At 40.2% G+C, this 22,273-nt stretch overlaps 1 protein-coding gene across 1 annotated transcript in view; it reads left to right on the top strand.

Moving 5' to 3' along the window:
* Window positions 1-971: 971 nt before the first annotated feature.
* The window catches only part of rnf43 (ring finger protein 43), a 51,780-nt gene continuing 30,478 nt past the window's right edge, over window positions 972-22,273 (top strand). Inside the window, exons 1-2 of the mRNA XM_084730584.1 lie at window positions 972-1,061; window positions 3,403-3,516. Of these exons, the coding sequence (XP_084586710.1) occupies window positions 972-1,061; window positions 3,403-3,516 (204 nt within the window). The remainder of the gene's footprint in view (window positions 1,062-3,402; window positions 3,517-22,273) is intronic.

Raw genomic sequence — 22,273 nt, 5'->3', positions numbered from 1 at the left:
ACCACTGACTTTATTTCAGGCATCTAACCAAACACCCATAAAAAAAAACCCCGTTTACTTCAAGACGAAGGAACTGGAAGTCACTCAGGGACTCATTTCTGCAGTGGCCTGTTGTCACTGTTTAGGTCAGTTGTGTCAAGTTTACATACTGCTCCCACTTGGTGCTGCAGAGGCTGGAAGAGCATCACACCAGTTTGTAAATCATCACAAATAGATGGATATATTTCTTTAATCAAATCATTATATTTTTCAAATGATCTGAGCTACTGCAGAACTTCACCCTGGACTGCAGGTACCCCTGGTTGGTCATTAGTCTGCTGGTCATCATTAGTGTCATTGCTACTTAATCCAGCTACAGCTGCAATGATTAGTCGAATTATCAGTGAGTGGTCAAGTATTAAATTAATCATCATTTTAATGATTGATTAATCGTTTAGAGTCATTTTTTGTTACATAATTCTCAGATTTCATCCTCTCAAATGAGAATATTTTCTGGTTTCTTAAATCCTCTATGACAGTAGGCTGAATATCTGTGAGTTGTGGACAAAACAAGACATTAGAGGACATTCCTTTGGACTTTGGGGAACACTGATCAATATTTTTACCATTTATGACATTTTATGGACCAAACAAATAATCACTTAATCAAGAAAAAGATGGACAGACAAATATTATGGTAGATATTGTGTGATTTTTTTTTTTTCTGCAGTTTATGAATCCAGGTATTACACACAAGGTGTTTCCATCCCACCTACCCCCCTTGGCTCACTTGGTTGTACCTCCATGCCCCACCCCGCTGCCCCAAGTCTGCTCTCTTTCTCCTCTCTTCTCCGTCTCCTTCTGACAGACATGCACCAGCCCTTTGCAGCACATTACGTCAATTCCCCTGGACCGGGGTGCCAGCTGTTGATGTCACCCTTGGGTCTTTTTAATTTAGGGATTTCCGCTGGGTGAGATGAGGGGGGAGCCCCATGACCTCAGCCCACAGCCACATGAAGAGGCCCACCGGGGCAGAACCAGGCCGAGATGGGCCTGTACAGGGCAGGGCAGGAGACGACAGGGTGGGACCAATCTGCTGGGGTGTGGGTGAGCACAGGGACTGGGTGCTGTAGGGTGATCTGTGCAATGTAACAAGGACTGATCCAAGAGTAGAGTGTCAGTGTCCTCATTTGTGTCATGTGAGCACATTAGAGATGTGTCGGGGTGTTTCAGGAGCGGTTTGCTCCCTCCTGGACTGCCGTGCAACTCCTCGTACCCGTGACAGCATGTCTGTGACTTGCAAACACCGCTGCTATCCCTTGAGCTCTTAAATGCAGCCTTTCAGCAGCTACGAATTTCCTCCCTTTCAGAGGGGATCAAATGTTCCTACCAAAGAATATCTCTCGTTCTTTCAGTCCTCAAGGCTTTGGGTGGGAGTGAACATCGCCATCCATGTAATTGATTTCGTAGGGTGCCAAAGTTTTTCCTCTTGATATCAACTGTGTACGCTTCAGAAAGGAAACGCCTTAATTTAACCCATAAAAGGCATCTAGCAAGAGCTTTCTCTGATGGCGTGAAAACTGATTTAATTCTGTCTCGATTTTCTTTTAAAAGCTTGTCTCAAACATTTTGGTCTAATCTTTGATGTCCATATAGCCACATTTTGTAGGTTCCATGTTATGTTTTGGGTGTATATGGACAGATGTGTGGGATATTTTAATGTACAGAACTATTTAACAGAAAGATCTGTTACTAGGTACTATGTAAAACAATTTACAGTTGATTTATATTGCCAATGTGTGAACAAACCGTAACGTAACTTAAAAAATGAGACCTTCCCTGACTTTATTGGTTATAACAGCTTGTGCATGCATTTCTAGGTAAAGGACTTGGGACATTTTTTCCAGGAAAATACAAAGTATGTGATGTTCATGCATGCTCCTAAGTGCCTTGCATCTTTTCAGCTGCAGCGCCAACAGTGTGAAACACTTGCCAATGTTAGCTTAGAAATGCAGTCCACTAAAGTAGGCCTGGGCGATATAGCTGGAAAGTCTCAGCTTCATGATAGTGAAGTTTCACATTGATGGTTGGGAGTCTCATGACTGATGGCATGTTGTGAGCTCCAAAGGACGGAAGTGGCTAGGGTGACAAAATAAGAAAGTATTCCTTCAGTTTTCACACAACGCTGTTCTGACAGTTATCCATCCATCCATCTTTATCCCAGGGGTCTGGTTGTGGTGACATCAGGTCAAGCATGACGTCCCTCTCTTCAGCTCCTCTTCCTCAGCTGGCTCTCTGTGGGGCGAAGGACCAGTGGCTCCATTCCGAGCTCCCTCCAAATGTCTCAGCCCCTCACCCTCTAATAGTTTTTTTACAACTTCAAAAAAATCCTAAAAACAGCCACTCTGGTGAGCTGACCTGTGCTTTTTTATCTGCATGCTGTTCTACACATGTCAATGGGGCAACTGAACAACACAGATTTGCTGATTGCACGTCACTCGTAGCACCCAGGGATATATTTGGCACAGGTGGGTTTGTATGTTAAATGATTGGCTGTTTGCAGGTCATGCAGATAGATATTGCTATTGTTTTATCACACAGGCCTTTGCTAAATCATATTCAGTCTGGTTTATGTCATATCACTATTTTGCCCAGTGACTCTTGCTTGCTCATGCCTACGGAGTGCAAGCATGGTGCAAACATGATGCTGACTGCAGTTTACTTAACAGCCACTGGTGTGATTAATAACAATGATTTTCTGAAAAATTCACATAGTACTTTTCAGTGTCCAGTGTGCAAGATTTGGGGGGAATTTATTGGCAGAATATATATAGAGGCCTGGCTCAACAGTAGCCTGGCTCTATTGGTTTACAGCAATTGTTTTTTCCTTCTCTTTATTCTTTACTATAGTTATTGTTTAAATATATTTTCCTCCTTTAACTTCTGTAATCCTCAAGTTAAAACTAATAATTTAAATAATGAAAATGTACATTATCTCACAGTTATATCGTATCTTCTCATCTATGGACATATATGTTGCTCTTGTCATTGGTATTCTCAGTTATGTCCACCATATAATGATGTTTCACTCCAAGTTCAAATTTTAAGTTATTCTTTCAAGAAAGTTTTGTGTAGTTTCTCTTGATTCATATTTTGTGCTGTAGTTGTAAAAACTCAAATCCCTGAACTTTGCCAGTACTTTTAAGGACATGATAAGTCATTAAATTTTTTTGGGCTACAGTATTTTGAAAGCAAGTCACATTTTCAACACACTGTACCATGAGAATTGCAAAAACATGTACTCCTCTCAATCTCCCAACCAGAAAAATGATCTGTGATCTGAGACATCTACATTGTTTTAACTTTTTGATGTTTGTAACAGAGAAAGGTATATTTTAACCTCTTTCGCTCTGTGATTTGCAGTATCACCCTCTGTCTCTGTGCAACACGAGTGAGGATGAACGACAAGAGAGTGACTTCATCACCATTGTCAAACTGGAGCACAGGGTCCCCCGCTGTCTGCCGCTGCTTGATAAGGTACACACACACACACACACACACACATACACACGCCATTCAATATGCTGCACGCCTTTTTCCTGGTCAGATCCTCTGAGAAACTCCCCTCTGTGTGACCCCATCCCCTCTCAGACATGGCAGCAGACAGACAAACCATCTCTGCCATCTTGTCTCCTCTCCAGCACCTCTTCCGCTCTTGGACTCAGACTTTAAAGAGAAGATGGTTGTAGAGGGGAATGATTTGGCAGCGGCTTAATGTTTTGTTCGGGACAGTGATCTTTCAGAGTGAGGGCTTGGACAGGAGGGGGTTGGGTGGGGGGGCTTAGCTCAGCGCTGCTATGTAGCAAGTGGCAGTGAGCCCTGGCTTTGGATGTAAGGCTTTCAAGCCCCAGCTGTCACTGGTACGATTCCAGCCAGCCAGAACCAGACACTCGCTGCTCTCCATTTCTGCTTCCCACTAATATGAATGCAGCTCCTCCATAGATTCCACCCATGATGCTTTAAATGTATGTGTTGACCTAAATCTCCCTTGTGTTTAAGTATTCTACCATACACACTGGCTGGCTGGCATATCCCAACTTTAAAGCAGTGTGATTTAAAACTGTTGCTATTTTTTGCTCGTTTTTCAAGTGGTGACAAATTAGCAGGCAGGAGTATAGTTAGGCGACTGCCTTTTTTTAGCCTGTGTTTTCTTTTCCCCTAATTTAAAGCCATGTTTAGGAGCTGCCCGCCGTGGCGACGATGTAGAGACATTCCCACACTTCCCCGCTCCTTCGTTCTTCCTCCTCCTGTTGCTGCTCCTTCAGTGGGAACCAAACCAAGCAGGCCAAAGCCAGGCCGAGAAGAGGAGGAGGAGGAGAGGAGGGGTGTCACTCAAGGCTGACTCGAGAAAACAGTTCTGATTAAAGCCTTAATGGCAACACTGTGTTGTCCCATAAACAAAACACGGGCTCTCCCCTCATGCGAAAGCACCCTTGGAACAAAAGGCTGTTGCTTCCGAGTGCTTTCTCCCTCCCTGCTGATCGCCTTTGAAATCAGAAGGAGGGAAGCAGAGGAGTTGGGGGGGGGCTTTTCTTGTTGTTTTGGTCTTCTGGAAAGTATGTGTTGCAATAAACTCCACTCCAGCCACCTGCATCCTCGCTTCCCTCCACGAGATTCAAAGCTTTTCTGCAGTGGTGGATTTATTGGGGCTTCATCGCGCAGCTGTTGAGGAGTTTGTTCTCAGGCCTTTTTGAAGAGGATGAATCAGACGGTTGGGGATATGCGGTGCTGCTGCCGGGTCAGCCGTGGTCTCTGGATGGGACTTGTTTACAGTTTAGTCTGACTGCAGCCCGCCCCGCTGATCTATAGATACTCTGACAGCCGCAGAGGGTTCGTGTTGCACCACACACACTCAGAATAGACTGTAAACCAAACAAAGTGAGTCTGAAAACCTTGAAGGATAAGGTTTCATTGTTGTCCTTTGTTTTTATTTTGGTTTTTCAGAGGCTCCTATCCTCAGCGACATCATGCACAAGGGAGATTCCTCTGCTGATTGGCAGTGATTTGGATGATGAATGGATCTCACAGTATTTCTGAACAGCTTTTAAAATTTATCTGTTAGGATGTCTATGCTGCATTTCAAAACATTATTCTGACCGTGCAGGAGATTTTCAGATTAAGAGGACAATGTCAAACACTTTCTCTAGATTCTCTTAATAAGAAGAAGGTCTCTAAGCATCGCCCTCTCCTGGTGCACTCTGCACTACCACCATCTCTCATCCACATTCACAGATCTGTATCAAATGAGCAGTTTAATTTAGTAGACATGCTGCTGCCTATGTGAAATCTTTACTGTAATAATACTATAATGCTGTACACTTTAGGATATTATTCATCATGGACAAGCAGAATTTCCTAAATAAATGTTATTGTAAGTCTGAAAGAAAATATATTACACTTCTTTTAAAGGAAAACCAGTGTTTTTGTCTCATTATAATGGAAAACTGCATATTTTATGTAAATGAAAGCATATATAAAATCGTATTTATGTTATTGTTATATGCAGCACATTAAAGGGATAATTGAGATTTTTCGAAGTGGGGTTTTGTGAGGCACTTTTCCATAGTCAGTGTTTTACCAACAGTAAATGGCGGTCAGTACACCCCCAGTTTGGAGAGGTAATGTACTGCTGTGGACGGGCAGCAGCAAAATAGTAGTATGTAACAAAAGACTCACCTAAATAACTCTATATCAGTTTAAGTGTAGAGTATATTTAGAATATTTTTACTGCTTTACTTGGCTGTCAGATAGCCTTTTCCTATGAAAAAACAATGTTATATGAGCTAAATATTGCTCTGTCATTTTGCCTCACAGAAAACAGGAGTTGCTGGTGAATCGCTGCCTCGATTGCTTAGTTTGTTTGTGTTATTTTGTGACTTAGGTGCTATAAAGGATTAGTTTGGATTTACTGAAGTCACACAAAAACAAACTAAGTCACTGATTGTGGCAGTGGAAGTGGAAGATCAGCAACTCCTGTGTTCTGCAAGGTAAAATAACTGATTTTGCCAATGGAGTTTGGTTGGTTTGGAAAGAGCAATATTTGACTTACATAGCAGTGGTTTCCTGTTGGAAAAAGCTGTCTGATGGTGAGGTAAAGTGGTGAAAATATTCTAAATTTAGCTTACACTTCAACTTGAATTGTCTTTTGTAGAGAGCTAAATTACATTTTGTTGCTGATCCTGTCCACAGCAGCTTATTGCCACTTCTCTAAACTGGGGACCTGCTGATCAACATCTACTATAGGTAATACACTATCGATAAGTACCTCATACAGTCTCACATAAAATAATCTGTACTATCCCTTTGAGACTGGTGTTTTTTTCAAATCTAAATTAACTGTGAGGGCTCTCCTTTATTTTTTGTGCAATGGTGCTTGATTGTACTCTCATGACTGATTTCTTTGGACATTTTTGCAAAGTAAACAAAACTAAACTAACTATAAAAATCTAAAACCAGTATTCTGGTTATTAAATATCCAAATCTCCTTTTTATGCACTTATTTCTTCCTGACCTCCTTCTCAAATACAGCTCTCTGACTATGCATCTGCATGAATCAAAACCCTCCACGGCTCCAGTGGTTTTGCATCATTACACAACACAACACGAACAGTCTTCTAGTGTGGCTTCCTCTGCCAGCATGTTGTGCTAGAAGTGATCCGGCTGCTCTCCACTGGCCAGCCTGCCTTTTTTCTGTTTACACTAAAGCCCTGGAAAGATTCTCAAGTTAGGTCACAGAGCAACACATGACTCAACTAGAAAAGGCACGGCAGCGGTGCCAGGAGGGCCACTGTGAACTCCACACCAGGCTCATGATGCTCTGAATAAATGCTGTAATCTGTGTTTTTTCAAACAGAGCTGCTGACTTTCTCCCACTCAAACTGCAGCTCTGTGAATCACCATCAATAAGAAAACAGCTTTTACAGTGATTGAGTCTTTGGCCCATGTCTGAACTTGTTGACTCTCATAGAAAGCCTTGCTTATTGATTCTGCTCCTCTCAGATGAAAAGGCTTTTGGCCTGATTGTGCAGTAATCCTGTTTTCTTTAACTAGGGTTTAAATGTGCATGTGCCTCTGTGTGTGTGTGTGTGTGTGTGTGTGTGTGTGTGTGTGTGTGTGTGTGTGCGCGCGCGCGTGTGTGTGTGTGTGTGTATGTGTGTTATTGGATCACATTACTTCCACTGTGCCTTCCCAATTTTTTTCCCAAGCCATAGAAAGGTGGCCACTTTGTGAGGAGTTAGGCTTGTAGATTCAAGGGATCAAGAGTCACTGATGGTGCATTAAGTATTTATAATTATTGCTTGACTGATATTGGATATTTTAGGCTGATTCCAAAACAGATATTAGGAAGTTAAAAAATTGCCAATATTAATATATATTGGCCAACACATTTTTTTCATTGATCCCTCAAAAGTGGTTAACACTTGTGATAAAGATGTGTAAAGGAGGCAGGATATTTTATAGCATAAAGGGATAGTTCACTCAAAATGGTGTCTGAAGGTCAGGTTTAGTTTTGTAGTCCACAAAACACTGCTGGAGTTTCACAGGAAAACAGCGTTGCAAAAAAGTGAACGGTGGCCAGTTTTCATATGCAAATATAAAACCTAAAATGCCTCCATACTGCTCGTCTGTTGTAATCCAAGTCCCCTAAAGTCCCAACATGCCATTTGCACACCGTCACACCACACACACACAGTCCAGACAGTGTGCATGTGCACATGAATGTGGCAATAAGCGAAGGATCTACAGTGAAGATTCAGGCTAAAAACATGGTGTAAATGACATTTTTTAAGTCAGCTTGATATGGTGGGGCTTTAGGAGGCTTGAATTACACCAGACGAGCAGTATGGAGGTGTGTTAGCTGTTATTTTTTCACTTACCATTCATTTACATTGTCTTGGAGATTCTTTAATGCTGGTTTCCTGTGAAACTCTTCCCCCTTCAGTTGGCATGAGGGTGAGTAGATAATGACTTAATTTTCATTTTTGACTGAACATGGCTTTTCATATAGACACATATCAATATACATGCAGATAATGGTATAGACTGATATAGTTGTGATAGGTCAATATCACGCTGATAGTGTCGTTGGCCTGATATATCAGTCATGCTGTATTTGTAATGTCATTACAGTACACTCCTGTCTCCTGTGAATATGACACCTTGGTATTTTTACTGGTACCATTGAATTAATATTAAATATGTTTTAGTGTTTCTCAAAGTTAAGACTAGGTTTTCCAAAAAGAAGCCTGCTGCTTTATCATCTTTCATCAAGATTATAATGTTAGCTTACCTTCATTCATATAAATGTAATGGGCAAAATAACAGAGACACAGTCAGTCTAATACAGTACAATTCAACAGCACCAACAACTGAACACACAGTTGAATCAGCAACTCCATAAAACTGTTTCAACAAAAAGTGAAGATTTCAACTTTCATGAAGAGAGGATTTATTCCAGAACTGTTGTATAAGACTACATTAGTTGTAGCGAGGTGTACCTCATAAACTAGCACCTGAGTGTATGTATATGTGTCTATATATGGATGGATGGATCATATATATATATCATATACATTAGTGAAATATAAATAAAAGATTAGAATAAATTGATTTTAAATGTATTTGAACAACTTGTTTGAGGCAAAAAGGAAGTTTTTTTCATGTTTGATTGGAGGTTAAAGAAAAGGTGCATTAGGTTAATTATTTAACTGATGATAATATTAGTAGATGAATTCAATTATATTTATGACTCTTCTGATAGCCTTACATTAATGTTGTACTGATGTTGCCATCACTCAGGATTGCTACATTGATCACCACTGCTGTCTTCTGTTCCTTGTCGACCACCACAGCGTCTGGTTGGTTAGCCAGCACCTGCTTGTCAGTCTGGAACTCGCAGTCCCAGGTTAGGGTCTTAGCTCTGCCACTCCCAGCCAGCTTTAGGGGTGTCTCCTATTTGGACTTGGGGACTTCTTGTCTGTATTCTGTACAGATGTTCCTGAACACTGTCTCAGCCACTTGGTTAGCTAGCTAGCATCTTACACCATGCTACTATTTGCTGGACTGTCCCAGGGGCACTTTGTCTGTTGTGACAGACCCCTGCCTCAACTGACCTGAGTTCCTGTTCTTGTGCTGCTATGATCAGAGCCTCTGTGATGTCCTTCAGTCCAACCTTTTCTAGCCACTAGGAGGACTTCTATATATAATAATATCAGCCAGGTCTTCTATCTGTCTATCTGTCTTTTAAGGAGCTTTTCTGTAATACCTCAGATATATATATGTTGCTGTCAGTCAGTGGAGCTACTATAGTGGTAGAACGCATAACTAGAGAATGAATAGTAAATAGTATTGCACAGGTCTATACTTTGCCCATGAAAACTTGTCTGAATGGTCAAATTTGCCCTCCAGTGTGGCCTAGACTTTCAGGCCAGGAAGAGCAGTCCCAGTGACAGGAAGTGTTAAAAAACAAGGGAAACCCATTGAGAGAGAAATAAATCATGTCCCTTGTGACAATGTTTTTGTCCTCTCATGTTTGATTGTCTGTAGGGGGTGACACTGACCTCAGGCTATTCCTGCCTGTGTTTTTTAGCAAAGATGGGGGCTGGAAATGCAATGGCAGCTGCCTTCTTTTGGCTCCTTTTCCTTCAGTAGCCGAGTCCAACGTCTCCAGTTCATCAGAGACGCGTCAAGGAGGAGGAACACAGGGGAACATCTGGAAAAAGGGGGATATTTCAGCTTTTGAGAGTAAATGCAAAAAGCAGCAGGTACACAATGGACATTTTGGCGAGTATGAAATGTGTCAGTGTTAGCAGACTTCTGGGTTTCGCTTTGATTTCTCTCCCAAGAAAATTCATTATTTGCTCGTCTGAGCCAGACAGTTGCACGGTTCTCTTCAAAGGAATAAACTATGACTTTATGTTTCTTTCTTCTGTTAGTCAAAGTTGGACTCGACTTTTGCGACGTCTGCCATGCTGTGCTAATAGACCGGCAAGGACCATGCTCCTTTAAAATTATTGCATGCACCTTAGATTTTCCTTTCTGATCTTAAAAGCATACAAAACACACACGTCACAGCGTTCTTACTGGGTCCAATAGCAGATAAACTGTAATTCACTGCATAAAGAGTTTGAAAACCACATGGGGACATTCTAAAATCTGTTTTTCAGTCTTCTGGACAAAAGGCATGAGTCCTTTTTGTGTCATAGTCCTTCTGCTCCTTGTAGAGCTGCAATGATTAGTTGATTATTAGTAGTCAACTATTTTGGTAATTGATTTATCATTTCAGTCATTTTTCAAGCAAAAATGTCAGACAATTGCTGGTTCTAGCTTCTTACACACACACACTCACACACACACACACACACACACACACACACACACACACACACGCACACACACACACACACACACACACTAGACAGTTTTCTAAGTTGGTATTTATTTCAGTTTGTATCTGATCCACCAACCAGCAAGTATTTTAGTAAGAATCTTAAGTTTGACTTTCCCATGGTCCTCTCTGACTAAAACATTGGAGCTAATGAATGGGGTCAGGTAGTGAGTTGAGGCAACAAAGTCCAAAAATTTGTAGTAAGTATAGTTAATCCTAATGGATTATATTAATGCAGAATTAACAAGAAGGCTGCTGACATTTAACACCTTTTATTTGGTGTTTCTAGAATCATGTGTTTACTGATATGTAAACTTATATTTTTATATATAAATATATAACAGGGCAACATAAACTAAGCTTTATACTGAAAGAGAAACTTTACTGATTGTGATTAATGGCTCTTTATTGCAAGAAATATCACTATCAGGTGTTAATGAAGATTTTCCTGCCATACTAATCTCACACTCTGTCTTCTAAATATAAATTGGCATCCATGGACGTCAGTATGGGATCTAGGAAAATGTGATGAGGATTTTTCACATTTTTTAACATTTTATAGACTAAAGCAATTAACTGATCAATCATGAAAATAATCATTAGCTGCATCCTTAGCTCCTTATCAGGTTTACACTGCTCTGGTCATTTCATTTCATTAGCTCTGAGCTATCAAACAGCTCTGTGAGCGGGTGGCCTCATTATTGGTGCTGCACCCATTAATTTTCCAAATATTTCTCCTGCGTCAGAGACTCTGTTTTGCCGTTTCAGAGATTTCCTCCCTCTGGCACTGTATTTGTCATTCCTTCTCCCTTAAGAAACAACAAGTCTTAACTAACGTTCCTCTGTTTGACCCTGACGACATGCTCTTTTCCCTCCCATTTCCTCTGTTGCTAAAGTTAGCCACTGTCACAGCTCACCATATCACTGTGAAGATAACTCAGTAGGAAGTACTTAGCTTTGAGCCCAGCAGCCTAATGACTGCCCTCTTTTCAGCCAGTGCACTCATTATGACTCTTACTGTATACCCATGATGCAAGTTGTAGTTTGATTACCTCTTCTCTGAGGATTGTTTCATTTATTTTGTCTGTTATTTGCAGAGAGATGCTGTTGTGACTGTGGAGGTGGTATCCTCTGCCTCTTGTTTCTTTCATGATGATGCGGATATTAAAGGGAAACCACACTCACAGGGTTTTTAATGAAGCCGAACAATGGGCACCTTTGTCAGGCGTTCCCTTTTCCACCATAACACCACCCCTCCCACCCCTCCCACCCCCCAGTGTACAGTGTTAACATCAGCTGTAGTCTCCTTTATTCCTGTGCTGGTGTGTCAGGGCTGGTGCTGGTAAATTGTGGCATGCATTTGTTTGTACGTGTGTCCACACATGTGGTGCTGGTAGCTATGTTGACTTTGATACCAGTTCCTGAATGGTATTTTTTCTGATACCAATTTTACCAAAAAGCAAATTACATTACACATAACAGTGTCAATCTGTACTTTGCTTTTTTAGCTCCTGTTTGCACACTTAAATACATTTCATAACATAAAATATAAACCTATAACCCTTAATGTGTTCAAACTCTTTTGTACTTTGTTTCAGCACCTTGGCATTTTTCCACTTACGCACAAATAGAACACAATTAAAACACAGAGTGCATATTTTCCCATAATAACTACCCCAGAATCCAAGTTAATTACATGTTTGAGCAATATATTAAATACATATCATTTCAATTAAAAGAACATAAATAATGTCTTAATTTATAATGGTGGAGCCCTGATTCCTTTTTGTTGCTATTCAACAAAACGCCAAACAGGTTCTCCTGTGCTAACTGGTTACTCAATCAGGGCAGTTAGCTAACTTTTTCTAACTACACTGAGCACAGAAAAGGCAGTCGATCAATAGATAACAGCAGCCATTCTGACATGAAATAGTAGGACAAACACAGGTGATACCAATGATGCTAATTATGGTCCCATTACATTCAGGTCAAACAGAGTCAGAGTGATATTATTGTTCATGTTGGAAGATGGCCACTTTTTTATTCTGTGTTACACATGATAACAAAATAACATATTGAAATATATCAGCAACACTTAAGGAAAAAGGCAAAAGAGAATATATTATTCTATTACACTTACTTAAGTGTCAAGTTGTACCTGTCAAACACCAAAGTCTCAAAATCCGCACACACACGCACACACACACACACACACACACACACACACACACACACACACACACACACACACACACACACACACTCATCACACACACACTTGTACATGAGGTTCATCAGTCAAGTTTGGTATAAGACAACAGGTGGAATTTGTTGTTTGATTGCTATACAATCTGTGATGATTCATTCACAGTGAAACAATGGCTCTGTGTCAAATTGGCTCTTCCTGATGGCTGTGTTCTGCACTCACTCTACTCCTCTTTTACCTCACTATCAGGATATTATAGGCAATTAAGTCCTATCTGATATTTAGCCAGCTGGTATGGCTCTGCATTATGGCTATGTTGGTTTGGCACTCTGCCACCTTGGCTCAGAAATCTTGCCATGAATTTTGGTACAGACGTGTTGCTGACAGGATTGATCTGAAAGTATGTGGTCATCTGGTGCCACCATGAGGTTTAAGTTTGTGTTTTTGGGGAGAGTGTCTTAACATCTATAGGCAAAGTTGCCATACAGTTTGGTACAGAATGGATTTTAATACTGGAAACCTGATCCCCTTACTTTTCGTCTGGAGCTACCAGCAGTGCTTATTACTTAAAAGGACAGTTCACCCAAAAATGAAAATTCAGTCATTATCTACTCACCCTCATGCTGATTAAACCTCGGGTTTATTTTGTTAGTCCACAAAACATTGCTGGAGTTTCACAGGAAAACCTACAGAATCTCCCAAACAATGGAAGTGAATGGTGACCAGTTTTCAAATGTAAAAAACAACTTGGACTTCATGCTGCTCATCTGGTGTAATCCAAGTCTCTTCAACATGCTGTTTACACACATTCTACAGATTCTGCAACACTGTTTTCCTGTGAAACTCCAGCAGTGTTTTGTGGACTAAAAAACTAAACCTGACCTTCAGATGACATGAGGGTGAGTAAATAATTATATTTAATAATATTTTTTGGGTGAACTATCCCTTTAATACTTTGCTTTATGACCAAATATCTGCAAAACTAATGACATCCCCATCAGCTGTAGCTGCACCTTGTGTTTAGTGCTAATTAGTAAATATTAGCATGCTAACATGCTAAAATAAGGTGAACATAAACATCTGCATGTTAGTGCTGTTAACGCTTTTCCACAAAGACATATAAACTCTTCTAACTTGTATTAAACATTTTTCTGTTGATACATACTGAAGCAGACATGTTTGTTCAGGAAATTGGTTTATTTAAAAAACACACAGTAAATACCAATAATTCAAAAGTCACAAAAAGTTATCAAAACCCTGCTTTTTGCTCCCATTTTCTCCATTTTCTGCAGCAAGGCATCGTTTATGTCCTTTCTTTGCTGCAAGAACATCTCATCTGCCCTCTCCAGATATTGCTGCAGCTCCTTGCTGTTGACTCACTTCCTTTTTCCTGTATACACCCCCCCCCACCCCCCGCGCCCCAAAAAAAACACCCAAACTTGTTTACTTTGAAATTCTATGATAAACTGAAGAATGAAAGGTTTGAGAATTTTCTCCTACTTCTTAAGCTAAATGAACCATTTACAACCTGGAAAATATATTGACAGCTATTGACAACTTTTTAGAGAAACAGTACTCACAAGACAGCAACTCTACAAACACATGATGATCTTATAGAATATGATGCATTGCTGTAGATATTAATTCAAAAGTGTCATATATACTTAGTCAAACACTGACAGGAAGCATTTTTCTGTGTAATGAATGGTTTACTTTCATCCTGTAAGTATTTTTTGCTGATAATATTTAGATACACTTACCAAGTAAGGTTTTAAATTCTGGACTTCTACTTATGGTTGGGTTTGTTCAGTGTGAAGTCAGGAGCAACACTGGTTCAGAGACAATCTTCTTGTGCTTGGAGATGACACAAGCATTGCTGGGAAAGCAGAGACATATATACAGTGATATTATGACGTAGATGGCTCAAAACAGGTGGGCAATGCTGAAAAACGTTTTGTTTTAGTTTTCTTGGGCAGTACCAATCACCTGAAATTAGATATGATACTGAGTGCATGTATTCTACAGATACTGATACTGATATTAGTACTAATAAATTAAAATAAATTTTAAAAGAATTAAAAAATCGAAAATAAAATACGTAGGTATGCATTTTTAATAATGCATATTTAAACCACCCATTAATAACAAAATTATTACAAAAACAAATAGAAGTAAAATCATTATTATTATATCATTTTTGTTCAACCTCCTTATAACTATCAGGGTATGTTTTTTTATGTTTGAAGAGGTTGTGCATGTTGCTGCTGTGTGACACCATCTGTCACAATTAATGCATCTAGCTGTATTTTTATCTACAGGTGTATAGCAGCACCATACAATGCTACATTTCCTTTCTAAAATAAATGTTTGGAAGTGATGAAGAACTGATTAAGGTTAGCGTTGGTGGAAAAGGAATCATTGTAAATACATTAACTTTTAACTCAAAGCTCTGCTGTCCCTCATAGAACCTCATCTTTCTTTGTCATTGTAGGAATGAGTGCATGTGTAATAGGTTGAAGACGGAGCCAATGGATCATAAAAATAAAAATGCTTTGAGTTCATTTGTATGATAGATTGGGTCACTTTCCACCTTTTTAGCGGTCAACCATGACATTTTAGAGGGTAACACTATCCTTTCACCCAGACACTCCTCATTTCCAACCCAAAACACTGTCATTTTGGTCTGTGCACCCCTGCCTGTAGAATTCATCAAGAATTACTCGAGTGAAGTGCAGAGATGTACTCAGGCACAGTAAAATATTGTCATCCAGAGCGTTCTTGGGTCAGCTCAACTTGGAACAAAGTCTGAGAGTGAGAATAAGTTGTAGTGGTGGCTGTTCATGAGGTATCTGCAGTGTTAGAAGTCCAAGGACAGGAAAACAGGGTGATAAGTCGCCTGTTGTCGTCACACAAACAGGAGGGCACATTCCCATGGGACTCAGCCAAAGATTACTTTGGACAGGGAAGGGCCCTGAGCAACAGGAATGTCATTCAAGTTCCAGCCACCAAAATGATCCTTGAGCTGCTTCTAGTTGACCTCAGCTTGTGTGGGAGGACTTGTGAGACAATTTCAGGAAGCTTTTCAGCTCATTAGTTACAAATTGTTGCTATATTCATACTGCTGTGTGTGATCTTGATGCTGATGTCCTGAGTGCCTAGTTCTCTGAGGGGAACCTGGTTTCTGCTGAGGTCACCAACTGGTGCGAGCTCACAGACATGGTGGAATCAGTAGACAGGGGCGGGGCTGTAACTCTACTGAATGGCAGTGTACCTTTAACACAAGTCCTGTGCAACTGGGGGAGATTAGTGAGCATAGGAGCAAGCCTTTATCACTGGGGGGGACCTTTCACGGAGGGCTTGGCTTTGTGAGCAGCTCAACAATGAGACAAATACTTCAGATTTCCCTCCTCAATGGGAAAGTGCATTCCTCTTTTTGTCAACACTTCAAAAACGAGTGGTGTGCTTTGCATTTAGCAGTCGTGTGGTTTTTGGAGCAGGGGTTTTCTTCGTGAAGCTAAAAAAAGAGAATCGGAAAACAAGCATTGGATTTAATTTGTCTGTTTAGGTGAGCAGGTGAGACACAAAAGGACAGTGTGGTTACAGAAATCTTAGAGGATGGATGGAATGAGGTCCTCTGGTCTGACTGTGGGCTAGGAAAGAGAGTTGGGCTGCTTCGTGAGGCAATGAGATGAGTCTTCACAGAGATATGTGGAGGAGGAATTAGAGGCTAAATTAGCTTAATGCCAAGGAGGGGATATTAAAATCCATCTTTCAATTACGTGCAGAGGTTGCATTAGACTTTTTCATTGTTATTTAGATGGACAAGGTCATGAAATTTCTGTCAGATTATTTTGTCGGTGACCTGGTGGCTCAGCTGGTGGAGTGTGTGGCTTTGATTCCCTGCTGCATGCCCCAACTCTCTGTCCATTTCCTTTTGTATCTTCAAATATCCTACACAAATGCCAAAGAAATGTTAAAAAAAAGATCTGTTGTCAAATTTAAATTTTCATTTTTACTGACAATGAGACATGACCTATTAAATAGCAGTTCATTTTCAAAATCAACTCAATTACAATTTATGATACAGAATAAACTTGATGAGCACGGGGAAATATTAAAGTTAAATTAATATGATTTATGTCAGGAAAATAAACAAACAGTAGTTTGCTGATGCTTTCATGCTTAACTTTCACTAAAATACACCTTGAATCCTTTTACATGAGTTGCCTTCCCTGTCAGTGTTAATGATTAAAAAATGTGGGGTGGCGGGGCGTTACTTTTTTCCGGCTTGTGAAGGGGAGCATGCCAGAACACACAATATGTCAATTTTCTCTCGCGTTAAAGAAAAATATGAAAGATGGAGTTCGATGATTAGGTGGGATCATGGGAGTTGTTTAGTTTAAAACAACCACCATAACTGATGAACATCTATCTGACATGACTCAGGCAGAAATCATGTTCATGGACAAGGTAACCTTAAGCTTCACCCTAAAGTTCTATTCTTAAGTGATAAATATACGTATATGTAACATATGTCTAGTGCTTTTAGTTATTCTAATATGAAAATGGTGCATATTATAGCTTTAATAAGAGCATGAAGATAAAAGTTGAACTGAAACACTGACCGTGCAGTTTCTTTTGTGTCATCAGTGACAGTCTGCTGACATCACAAACTGCTGTCGCTGGCTGATAAACAGTTTTAGCCACTTGCTTGTCCTTCATCCTCCACCATATCAATTTCTTGTTTTTCACCTCTTTCATCAACCGTATCATAATAACTGGATCAGTGTTGTCAACTTTACCAACTTTTCAGACCCTCTTAGCACTATTATTTCTAAAAAGTGACAAAAAAAAGCTAATTTATGGACTTATTCAGTCCATAAATAAGAGTCAGAAATAAAGATATTAGCACTGTATAATATTATTAATATTGTACATTGTATAATTCTTTAATAAGCAAATAACACCACAAACTGTGTGAACTGTACCCTCCTTTACATGTTTCACTATTCTGTTTTTGTTTGTTCATTGTACTTGTACATAAGAAAAGACACTAAAAACTAAAGTGAAAAAAAAGAAATGTATAATGTTATTGTAATGAGTTTATGATTATTTGGTTAAACATTTCTGTCTATTTTTTATATGGCAAAGTGATCTCTTCCTTCCTGCACCCAACACAACCAGTCGTTACATTAATCTGTCAAAATGACAGACAGCTAGGGGTGTAATGATTCACTCATGCATTCAGAGTGTGGGGCTTTAATGTGTAAGATACGAATGTATCGATTCAGAGGGCCTATATTGGTAAAAAGCTGACATAAATCTGAAAAAATCAATGCAGTACTAACATATCGATACATCTCATTAGGATGTGCGTATGTTTCATTTTTGGCATCAGTGAAGTGTTGTTGTAATGTTCCTCCATTTTCTTTCTCATCCTGCCTCTGCCTGCACCGCTCTCACTGGACGCTTAGTGCCTCGTTCACACAAAACAAGCAACCCCCCTGTCTCTCCTCCGCATTTCCTCAAAACAGACAGTGAAAGAACTGATGTTTCAAGTTTGGATTTTATAAGAAAGATCAGAAACAAAACGTATCAGACAGCAGAGTACAGAGCCACGAGTCTCCTCACCCACAGAGACATCATGTCACTGGGAGAGCAGGTAACATGTAGCGTCACTGTTCCTCCACACCCCACTTCCTCTATACGGTCAAATTCAGTCCAAACTGCACCACTCTTCATATGAAACAGAGCAGCAGATCATCTTACTGCAGAAATACTGATATTTTAAACAGTTTTAAAGTTTTTTCACAGATTCTCATTTAGGCTACAGATCTCATTTATACATGAGATTCATAATAAGATGTTAACACCACTGTAATGTCTCCTCTCTGTCTCTACAGTTATTGGATTTGGTAAAACTATTAGGATTTCTTTTTTCAACTAATAGTACTTTACAAATATAGCAATAATAGACTCAAAATGTAAAGATTCACACATTGCATCATCTCGTATTGTATCATATTGTGTTGGCTGAATTGTGTCATACTGAATCAGTGGCTACTTAAAAATTTCTAGGATGTATTGAACATGTATCGAGCGCTAGACTTTTTTGTTGTCTGTCATTTTGACTGACAGGGTCATAAAAATCCCGTCATAATCTGTTTTTACTCGCCACATTAATTTTTAAAATGATAATAATTACATATTCAATAGCATCTCATTTTCATTCATTTTTAATTAATATTCAGTCTGAACAAGCTGAACAGAGAATCCACACCGTACCCCTTTTATCAACACCATCATCGTTATTGGGCTTTTTGAAGAAACTTCAGCTGCTGACACTCAGCTGTCGTGACACTAGGTGTGTTTGAGATGATCCAGGCCTGCGCAGAATCGATCAGCGGTGATCGCTGCATAGTGCATGCCGGTTAGATTTGTGTCCGACTTGATCCCGACTTGCACATGTGGGCAACAATAACCTCAGGAGATCGAGGCGGCCGCAGTTTGTAGAGGCAGGTGCTGCAGCTGCTCTCCACCGACTGCAAACGCCTGGCTGTCACCTGATTGACAAACTGACAGGCTTTGATTGGCTCCAAATTTTGACAACAAACACCACGTGTTGTATAAAATACAAATTTTCTGTGTAATTGTAATATTTAATGCTGGACATATCAGTCTTCTGTTGTGCAATGAAGTTTTAATCTGTCAGCAAGCAGATATTTTGTGTCTGATAATAATAAAGGTTATATATATATACACGACTTATCAAAAGAACAGTTTAGTGCTTTACAAGGCAGATAAAAGAACAGATGTTACATGTGTCAAAAGGAGGATCTCTTCTATTTTAACTTCAATCAACGATCAAGAACGCACTTTATTTCTTCAGCTATGATCATGATCTGCAGACTACAGGTAACCTACAGGTGATCTAACAGGATGTTCGTGTCTCTTCCTCTACTCTCTAGTAAGTCTACTGAAAACTGTCCGACTTGACTGCAGCTTTTTGTCTCCACCTCCTGCTGCGGCCACCTGATCTCGTCTACTCTCCAGGCGAGGCGCATTTCATCTCGAACGTACCTATTTTTCTGAGTGAAGCCAACGAGGTCATGCATCAAGAGAGACAATAGCTAATTAATATGCTCACTTGCCACCAAGTGGTCAGGGGTGTGAATTGCAACCTGTCAAAATGGCAGATGACCTTCAGATTTTTCCGTCACCGTTTTAAAAAACCGGTCAGTGACGGAAAATATTTGGTTAACGCAACCCCTGGTATCAAGATACATATCGAATCATCTCAGTCAGTGAGATACACACCCTTTCAGACAGCCAATTCAACCTGCAGGTAAGCAGGAGCATTTCAACTGCAGGTCTTGAAGTTTACAGGATCACAGCCCTGTGAGACTCTGTGGTTAGATAGGCCAACGGGTCACAGCTTAACAGATGTCACCTTGACCTGCAGCATTGTTGTCGTTCAGATCAGTTCAGTGCTGTCATCACTCCAGTCAGCAAGGTGTGAGTGATCTGCAGAGGGTCTGCTCCTCGGCTGCACTCTCTCCACTCATCCTGTCACCTCAAACAGGCGGAAAATTCTCTGGCCTCAAGGTGCGTGCGTTACTCCTGCGGCATCTGTCAGGATATTTTCAGCGAAACACACCCCAGCTGTGGCTGCAGCTTCTCATCCGCATGTCTTGTCCTCTCTTGGTTTTCAGCCTGGTGCCAGCGTTGCTAAGCTAAACATTGACTGAGCTGAAGTCACAGAAAACTGTCCTCGCCACACGTACATAAAGTCTGGATGATGTGCTGTTTGCTTTGAGAGGTGGTGCTTTCAGATGCTGGCTCTCTTTTCCCAGCGACTGGCGATTAGCAGCTTGTTGCTTTTCAGCTCTTGCTTTTTCCTCTAGCCTGTGTACTGGCTCTGCATAGTTACTGTAGGCATGTTGAGTGAACACAGTCTTCCCTGATTCTGCAATCCAATCTGACCTTTGACGACAGCATCACCGCAAAACTTTTATACACAAACAGTGAGATGTCTACAGTGCTGCTTGGTGGGGAGTACATCTCCAAAATAGAAGCTGTTGGAATTTCGCCTCCATGTGTATATGTGTGGACAAGTTCCGGCTAATATTTCGTCCAGAGAGTCCAATTTTTCCTGTAAAAAGCTCAGAAAATCCCACTTTATACACAAATTTCCTCTCAGCAGTTTATTCAGTTTCATATTTCAACACAAAACTACATCATATCAAACCTCAACAACACAAACCCCAGACAAATAATTATCATAATAAAATAAATAAGTTAAATATAATATGTAATATTCATAAATATGTTATTTGTCCAATAGTCCTTGAACAATAAGTGTTAAAATAGTGTCCATGTGTTTCCTTCCGCTGTGCCATTGCAGCCTACTGACAGTGTCGACCACACTCACATAAAAGCATGTTGGAACATACAAATATCAATATAAAATAGGCAGACCCTTTCACAGTAAGACTCCTAGACTCCAAGGCCCTATCTTAAGCTGATCTAAAATGCAAGTGGCAAGTGCGAGGCACAATGGATTTAATTTATTCAAGGTGTGTCCAAATTCACATTTGCCATTTTGTGCCAGGGGCGGGAGTGATATTTTGCCCTGCCCCACCCTTTGCGCCACCAGCGCAAAGCAGAATATGCCTATCAGATGTGCCCATGTGCCCTCATTAATTCACAGGCGAGTTTAGGCTGAACATGCAATAAACCAATCAGAAAGTCAGCTCTCATCACCTTTAAGAGGCAGGTGCACCAGCAGCACAAGTGGAGGCAGCATGATGACAGATTTACCAGGAGGAAACAAAGAGAAAAGATTATTAAAGTGAGGAGACAGATCTCCTGTTTTGAGGAGTGAAAACAGCTTCATGTGTAAATAATTTATTTTACATTAACGCCTGCAAAAAACAATACAATAAATGAACTGCACATTTCATGCTGCTTATATTTTAACCTGAAGCACCTTTAAATTATGTTGTATTTTATAATTAATTATTATTATCATCATCATCATCATCATCATCATCATCATCATCATTAACTCTGCTGGCTGAGGACCGGGGAGAGAGATCCAGTCTAGCCATGAAGGTTCCTGGTTCCACTGGCCCACCTGAGCCAGATGGAGGTGCAGATATGTAGCTGTCTGTGCTCCTCCTTCTTCTCCTCTCCCACATAATCCTCATCTCCTCCTCCCATCATCCCTCCTCTGTCCCGCTGCGAAACAATCAGAGAGAGTTTCTGAAGTTTGAAGTGTGCAAAATTACGCACAGATATAATCAACCAGCTCTGATAGAAGCACACAGACCTTTTTCTCTCAGGTTGGGTCGGACTTGTGCAATCAAATATAGTGTCTTGTATATTTTATATGTTATAGATCATAATTGTTTAATGATTGTTTTTCTGGATCATAACAAACACACAGACATAAACACTACAGCTGATTCACCTGTCATGCTGACTCATCTGATAAAGACGATCTGACAGCTGTGATCCTGTCCCGTGCGCACTTTGCAGGTCTATTTAGATTTATTAGGCTTTATAATTATATATTTTTTGCTCATTAGTGAGTTTATCTTTAAAGACACATGCATGCACGACTGTTTAACATTGATGAA

Source organism: Lutjanus erythropterus, chromosome 11 (assembly GCF_056507025.1).
Source record: "Lutjanus erythropterus isolate fLutEry1 chromosome 11, fLutEry1.hap2, whole genome shotgun sequence".
In the NCBI taxonomy this organism is placed as follows: Eukaryota; Metazoa; Chordata; class Actinopteri; order Lutjaniformes; family Lutjanidae; genus Lutjanus; species Lutjanus erythropterus.
Note: the sequence above shows the minus strand (reverse complement) of the source record. Positions and strands in the feature narration are given on the sequence as shown.